This window comes from Aptenodytes forsteri, unplaced genomic scaffold (genome assembly GCF_000699145.1).
Source record: "Aptenodytes forsteri isolate BGI_AS27 unplaced genomic scaffold, ASM69914v1 Scaffold66, whole genome shotgun sequence".
Classification (NCBI taxonomy): Eukaryota; Metazoa; Chordata; class Aves; order Sphenisciformes; family Spheniscidae; genus Aptenodytes; species Aptenodytes forsteri.
Window position 1 is genome coordinate 3323207 of NW_008795131.1, and position 8205 is coordinate 3331411.

The window sequence follows — 8205 nt, forward strand, 5'->3', positions numbered from 1 at the left end:
ATTAAAAAAAAAAAAAAAATAAAAAAAAAAATCGGGCCTGTTCTGCAGCTTGCTTTATTGTTTCTATACATTTATAAAAGCCATTTTCTGTCGAGGGAAGCTACGGTTTACAAAGAGAAAAAGCTTAAGAGAGACTTTTCAAACGGCTGTTTTCAACGCTCGTTTACAGTGCCAGCTCTCGAGCTAAGCTTTGGGAAGGAACTGCCCTCCAGTGCTTTAAGTTATTATACAGTTAATTTTCTTTGAAACTATTTTTGTCTGCCTCTCTCTAAATAGGTGGTTTCTTAAGTGAGTGTTACTTAAAGGAAACCAATCTGTTTTTCAGGAAGGGCTGATGATGTCAGTCCTTTCAACTCTGCTTTCCCATAAGAATTCTTGTAGTAAAAGGAGTTTCACTCTGGGAAATAGTGAAAAGTGACGTGAAAATATTTGAAGCATCTCAGACTACATGTTTACCAAACTTCTAGCTTCATGCTTGGATTTTAATCATGTTGCGATCATAACAAATGAAGGAAAAGTGAGAGAAAACCTTTTTGATTTTTAAAATTGAAAGATCTTGCAATGAGAAATGTGCTATACTAAAATATTTATAGAGAGCTAAATACAAGTCTGAATGCAATATATACAGAACAACATGTTTTTTCGTAATTCTAAATTTATGTACTCCATTTCAGCATAGGTATTAAATCTGAAACAGAACCGCTGTGTATTATGAATGGTCTTCTGGCAAAACTAAACCGTCCAAATAAATACTTCAGTCCCCAACAAAATGACAAGACAAATTCAGAGAGTATCACATTGTTACTGAATGTTTTTAGTAGGTGTGGATGCGTAGCTATTGGTCCAATGTGTGCTTAACTTACTACATTATTGTTTGTTCTGGTACTGGAAATTCCTGCAGTCAACAACAGAAAAAACCTCCGAGTAGAGCTAGAGAAACTTTAACTTACTGGTGGTATAAGAACTAATGATAATAACATAGTGTGAATTTTAATTTGCAGAATAAAAATAGCAAGAATTATACAGAGCTTTCAATCTTCCAAGTAAAGCATTACATTTTTACAGCTAAGTGCTCCTTGCTGTTCACATATAGGTGTCCTGAAGATAACAGGGGTACGTTTGCATAATCAAGGACACAGTTCTGTTTTAACTACTCATCCATTAATCCACACAGTTTACCTGTGAGACAGGTAAGTACCATAAACCCCATTTTATACAAGTAAAAAGGTCACACAAGGCCATATTCTACCCCAATGTTCAGCCCCACAACCAACTGATGTCATAATAGTCTTATAATAGTAAAAGCCCATAAAAGGATCCCAACCTAACTCAGATATTACTGACAACGCGCTCTGGCAATCCAACGGAACGACAAAAATATAACCTCGTTGGATTGACAGACAGAATAACCCAAACAAAATCTGTGTTAGCTATAAAAGGTGCAAAGGAAATATCTCTTTATCATCCTCTATTTAACAGTTTACTTCATTCTGCTAAAAAGAACAAAGCCAAACCATGATTCATTTGGAAATGAAATCATCCCCACCCCCAGTAAAGGCTTACAGTGTGTGGGTAAGCAGTTTGTAGGGTACTCCGAACAAAATGTAAATAGATCGCCTTGCTACTATATAGATAGCAAACAGTTTCATTTTGAAACTAGGAGTTAAAAAACAAGTGAGAAAAATATTACAAAGCCTGAACTCTGAAAATACTTACAAGAACAAAAGCTAATCACAAGTTAACATCAATAGGTTACAATTGCTAATCAAAAAAGAAGATAAAAAGCAAGCACTTTCTGCTCACAGAAGTCTGGTCTTTTGGCCTAAGGTTGTGCTTTGCTTGCAGAAGTCTGGTCTTTTGGCCTAAGGTTGTACCAATGCTATTGTAACGTGAAAGAAATTCTAGCAGAAGGATTAACAGCAGTTTTTCTAACTTAGGGCTTACCGAAAGTTTTCTAGATTGCAAAGGACGTAAAAGGAAAATCATGATGACATGACTCCACACAAAAAAACCCTCCAGAAATAAAACCAGTTTACCACAATCTTCTCTGAATCTGTCACTTAATCAACAATTTGTCCCAGTGTAATGGTGCTCTCTGGGACATGATCTCCGGGTTTATTTCCATTATAATCAGCTGCGTTTAGAGGGATGACGGAGAAAAGTAACAGTTACTCTTCTTGAAGAAAACTACAAACTTCAAGTAATTCCACACACGGGGAACACAGAGATTATTATTCTTGTTACACAGTAGAAAGCTGATAGACAAAATCAGCTGAATAAAAGTTACCAAGGATCACAGTGCGAGTTAAAAGTAAAGTGAAGAATTAAACCCAGAACTGCTCTTTTCTGTTCTCAGTAGAGTCCTGTCACCAGACTGCCGTTAACTCCTCCAAACAACAATAATTTAACATTATAATATGATAAGGAGCTGTTACAATCTCAGTAAACACATCTTAGTTCACAAATTAAAATAATCACCGGTCTCTGGCTAATCCAGCTGCCACACATGCACACAAAATCCCTCCACTGAAAGTCACTGTGAACTTCAGGGTTTTTTTTTTTCCAAGTGGATGATAAATGGCTTTTTATAAAAGGCATATAACATGGTTCAATATCCCGCCTGCCTTCAGCCAGGTAAACTAAAAGATTACTGAAATGAAAAAGCAGCAATAATATTACTAAAAACATTACAATATTTTACCAAATTGATTATTTTAAACCAAATTACTGTGTCTTTTTTTTCCCTAAGATTTTTTTGAAGACAACTCTGCTAACTCCTCCATACAATCCCCACAAATTTCTCATGGAAAATTTTCATATGAAGGTTTGCAAGTTACCAACACACAGTCTTAGCACGTGTCCAACTTCAAGCCCTTCTACATCGTGAGAAAGAGATGAGCACAATCTGCGTGAAGCTCTCCGGAAACTGAAGTTACCTTCCTGCCTTAATTCTCAGCGCCCACGTGCAGCCTTCAAATGGAGCTAATTGTTTAAACAGAGCTAATTTTCGAGCAATGATGACTGCACAAAGATCTTGGAAAAAAAGTGATTTATTTATTATATTTCAAGACAGACATTTGAAAACTGAAGCCTTAAAACTCTTGAGACACTTCCATAAATGCGACTCCCTTTCTCTCAGTAACTCCTCCATGCATGTCTTTCTCCTGCCTAGGAAATCTGTCCACCACTGAGGATCCCAGAACAAACGAAACTGTTGTTTCTTCTTAAAAAAAAAAAGTGTCAAGTCTATTCAAAACTTCAAATGTACCTAAGAGTACTGTAAAGGCAACAACTTACTGCAATTTCCCTTGACAGAAAACAGAATTGGTTGGATGAAAGCTACACAAATTGATAGTTCCTTCCTCTCCTCTACGTGACGTCAACAGTTAAAAAGGATTGGATGTGCCACAGTAAACCTTTACAGCACTCCCCGGCCTGTTTCAAGCCTGACATGCTGAGCTGCTGTACAACGATGAGAGAGAAAGTAAAATGGTAGATACACAAATGTCTCCAAGAAGGAGGAAACTACAGATCACGTTTTGGGTGCCTTCCAGTGGCTCCAGGCAGAAGAGCATGGCTCCAGAACGGCTATGCAGAAAAAAGTCCAGAGAAAGGAGAAAATACAGAGGCTTCTTCTGAGACAACTCTGGTTCCCTTAATAATCAACAAGTCATAAAAATGTTCCTTTGATTCAGAAATCCCACAAAGGTTCTCTCTATAGCAGCCAAGATGTTGACTATGACAGCACATAGTTGGGCTTTCACAAGCACTTCTAATCCTACTCATAATGAGGGAAGAGGGACTGTTCCTTGCCATTTTTAATACTCTTAGACTGGAAAAGGGTAGCTACCCGTACCAAACTGCTATTTAAACTTTCACTTCATTGGAACTTGTGACTTACTCTTAATAGAAAGGAGGGGTAAGGATGCAGCAAATCCTGAATCCAAACAAAACAGCTTCTAGTACAGATCTCATCGAAGAGAAAGACAAAAAGAACAGCAAAGACGAAACTGAAGAAGCTGGGACAATGATGATTTTTGAACCTTTTTTAGAGGCTCCCCTTCATGCCCTTTTAGTTTCTCCAAAGCACGTCCACCACAGGAGTAGGATGTACAGATCAATTCTTACAGATTTTTTTTCCTCTGTACATTATTTGTCACACTGCTCACACACACAAAAAGTGGACAAAAATCTATGCCCTCAACTTCACATTGCCTAGTTCCCACACTTCTCCCCAAACAGTATTTATTGTGGATATCCAGTTGTGCTTCACGATCATCAAGGCCAATGAGCAATGAGAATTTTAGGTAACAGCATTTGAATATAGACCAGATTACTGACTGTGTGCTAGGTGGAAACAAAGCTTGAAACCTAAAGACCCCAAAACTTTCAGTTTAGAGTGGAAATTATTAACACATCTATGATAGCATAGTTTACTTAAGTAAGTTGCAAAACTAGAACTATCTTTCTGAAGTATTTATACCTTGGCTCATTCCTATAATATCTGCATGCATTACATATTTTTGCACAATACCTGCAGCACCTTATTTTATGAAACTTATTTTTTTAGTGGCACAAACTACGTGGGCAAATAGAATTAACCAAATCAACTCTTGCAATCTCCAGTAAAATCAACATTTCTGTTGTTCAGGCTGTTAGCAAATACTGCTGAAACGTGATGACGGAAGACTGTGAAGATCTTTAGGCCAGCACCTCCAAAGGTATTTAGGAACCAAATCTTTTTGAGTCAGGCAGCTACACAGCAGGTTCTGAAACATCTTAGAGGACATGGGCATTAACGACTCAAGGGGAAAGGTTTCCTGACAATGTAAGGGGGAGGAAAAAAAGAAAAAAAAAAAAGGGGGATTTACCATGGAGAGGAGGAAAAAAAGAAAAAAAAAAGGGGGATTTACCATGGAGCGGTGAGCCAGACGGGCTGCTTGACAGGCCTGGCACAGGGCTACAGCGTCCTCCTTGTTTAGATGTCAGCTCTTGCTCGATCTCTTCCAACCCTGCACTCTTTTGGAATCGGCTCATGCGATTTACCACCCGGGGTGACATGTGTGTTCGGACGCAGGGCTGGCCGCCGTAAGGATTGATAGGAAAAACATGGGAAGTGCCACGAAGCGTACTGACCACAACCCAACGACAGTCATGGCTGAAGGAGATATCTTGTACCTAGAAAACAGAGGAGCAAAATGGGAATGTAGTCACCAATGTACAAACATCTAGCAAAGGAAATGGACTACCATGTTTTAAACAAAGACAAATCTTAACTGGAAATGTGAATAAAACCCCCTAAGTCTTGAATTTTTGCATATATACCAATGAACTTGGTATTCAGTATATATTCAGTATATACTATAAATATAAGCTGCAGTATGATACCCAGTTCCAAAGTTTGTGCACTTTTCAAAATATTCTGAGATTTTTCTTTTCAACAGGCCTGAACTTATGAAAACAAACCATGCTGCAAAATACTACAGAAAGCCACAAAAGCTTGGTGTAATTTTCAAATAGAATTTAGTTCTAAAAAGAGTTGGGAAATCATTTCAATTACATGTTTTGTTATTTGCTTGTTTACTTTAATTTTTAGAGATTACCCAGAAGGGGAAGAGGGAAGGATGAGAAGAAGAGAGACATCTCACCACTGGGCCTGATTTTGACAAATACTGGCACTCAAAACCGTATTTTAAGTCCACAGAAATACCATGTCCTACATAACAAGCCAAAAATCAATGGCCAGTATTTTCAAAAGCTGTCTACAATGGTCTCTAATCCTGCTACTATCAGTTTATCCCTCAGTGGAATTACCATTCATCCAGGTATCCCTGGACCTACGCTCTTTTTTGGTTTTAAAATTTTGTCAGGAAAAAAACTGAACAACTTTGGCCATTTCTCTATATAAAACCACTCCATTTTACACATAACAACCTTTATTAATCAGCTATTAAAGTCCCAGGAAAGACCCAAGTTAGATGTCGTCTTATGCATACGAGTACTTATCCACCACTTCAGAAACACAAGTCCTACTTTAGCTTAAAATGGTCAGTCTTGAAGCAAATATAAAAATACAGTTAAATATTTTCTACTATAGTTACTCCTTGCATAGATCTCAGATACGAAGTCCAGAAGGATTTAATTCTCTTTTAAGTGTGCTTTACACAATGCTTTGATGGAAAGCAAATTCTTGTTCCTGAAGGAATGCTTTAAAAGGGAGATTAAAGTTTGTTTCCAACCCCGTACTGGCAGACAACTCAAGAAAACAAGTAGTCTAGGTTAAAATGATTTATCATAGAAAAAAAAAATCCTAGAACAATTCTTCCAAAAATGTTTTTAAAGGTAAAAGCTGACTAAAAAGAACCACGTACGCAAGTGGGATTTAACACGGCAAACAAACATATAGACGAAGGATTAGTCTTCATTATATTATTAAACAGCATAAACCAAATAAAATTCTTTAAGATTTCACTGAAGCCAGTTTTAATACACTAGGTACTCAAATTGGAGCAAACACTGATAAAATCTTGACAAATATTCCAGAAATGCACTCCAGCTATTCCAGACAAAAGCAGCAAGTATTCATCAAAGTGCAAGTTTCCAACTGAGCCCTGAAGCCTTTGAGATAAAAAAAGGATTTAAGTCTTGTGACTTGTGACAAGATATTTGGCTGACAGACTGTCACGACACAAAATGCTTCATCAACATTACATAGATAAACTAAAAAACAGCGTTACACACCTGCTCTTTTCAATTATAGTGACATACCCAAATGATCTGCTAATGATATAGCTAAACAATCTCCCCAAAATCTGACAGGTTTTGCACTTTCAGTGATTCTGGTATTACTGACAAAGTCACAGCACTTAGAGCTCCTAGTTTGCCTACAAAGTGTTTCACCTTAATAGATTGCTCAAAAAGGGTTAGAGACCCCACAGGGATTAACAAGAGCCAAAAAAAGAAACCCCAAAGCCGTGGAGTCAGAGAAAAACTATGGCACCAAGAGTATTTAAATACGTGCTGTTTAAAGAGGCAATTCCTACTGGTCAAAATCAAACGTAAGAACCGTATACAAATTGTCATTCTCAGTTACAACAGAAAGATCGCTAATATAATAAAATCATTATGGCTGGTGGAATATAATTCCAATCCTATCAAGGGCCCTGTTTTCTAATTTCTAATAACATGAAGAATGGCCACGTTTGTCATTAGCTGTGACCCCCTCTGAACACATCACTGTTTTCCAAATATCTGGTAGTCATTTTAGATCCAGCTTTAAATTCCCCTCCTGATCTCTAAAACCACCTATCTATCCCAGCCTCAAGAAAACAGCTTTTCTCTTCGTTCCGCTTGCTCGCTCCACGCCTCCAACACAAGCTATTTGTGCCTTTCTCTATAGTTTCATGCTCCGTGCAGAAGACTCTTCTCCCCTGAAACCACAGCTACTGGAAGGGGCTTTACAAACCTCCCTGCGAACTGGCACCTTTGAACTGTATTTACAGGACAGACTCAGGCCGCCCGTGCCTTTTCAATCTCTTCCCTCCTGCACTTCAACCGATTTCACAGCCAAACTCTTTGAATTGCTGCTTTCACTCGCATCTACCACGTACCCTCTCATGTTATTTGGTAGAACATTTTTAGAGGCCATTTCTATGAGATGACAGAGAAAAAAACCACTGTGTCTCACTGTGCTGCATAACAGGAATGTGTATGTTTCTATATTAACACTCAGCTTTCAGTACGCATCTTTAGGATTACGTTGTTTTAAAAACACATACAACAGCCCTGGCATATGACACCACAAGCCAAGAAACTGGGAAGCAATCATTACAGGATGTTTTTTTCTCAATGTAAACATTGCACAGAAAAAAGTATTCCTGATCTTCAGGAAGAAAGTTTGGAACAACATAATCCAAAACGTTCTCTTTAAAATAACGATCACAATCACTTGCTGCAGTTAGAAAGCGGGTATCATGGTCATGACTACTAAAAATATGGCTGAAACCACAGAGGCAAAGAACAAACAGGGTTTTAAGACTCAGTAATAACAAGAAGAAGTTATTTGGAGAACAAGTCTTCTGAGGAGCGGCTGAGGGAACTGGGGTTGTTCAGCCTGGAGAAAAGGAGGCTGAGGGGAGATCTCATCGCTCTCTACAACTACCTGAAAGGAGGTTGTAGCGAGGGGGGGGTCGGTCTCTTCTCCCA

The 8205-nt window shown here is 38.1% G+C and overlaps 1 protein-coding gene across 7 annotated transcripts in view; it reads right to left on the reverse strand.

Annotated features, from left to right (window-relative positions):
• BCAS3 (BCAS3, microtubule associated cell migration factor) overlaps nucleotides 1–8205 on the reverse strand; it is a 386307-nt gene that overhangs the window by 255959 nt on the left and 122143 nt on the right. For all 7 annotated transcript variants that reach the window (XR_657522.1, XM_009278231.2, XM_009278229.2 and 4 more), the window contains exon 14: nucleotides 4914–5178. Coding sequence is in view for 6 of the 7 variants with exons in the window: in XM_009278231.2 (XP_009276506.1) it covers nucleotides 4914–5178 (265 nt within the window). In the remaining variant the exon portion in view is untranslated. The remainder of the gene's footprint in view (nucleotides 1–4913; nucleotides 5179–8205) is intronic.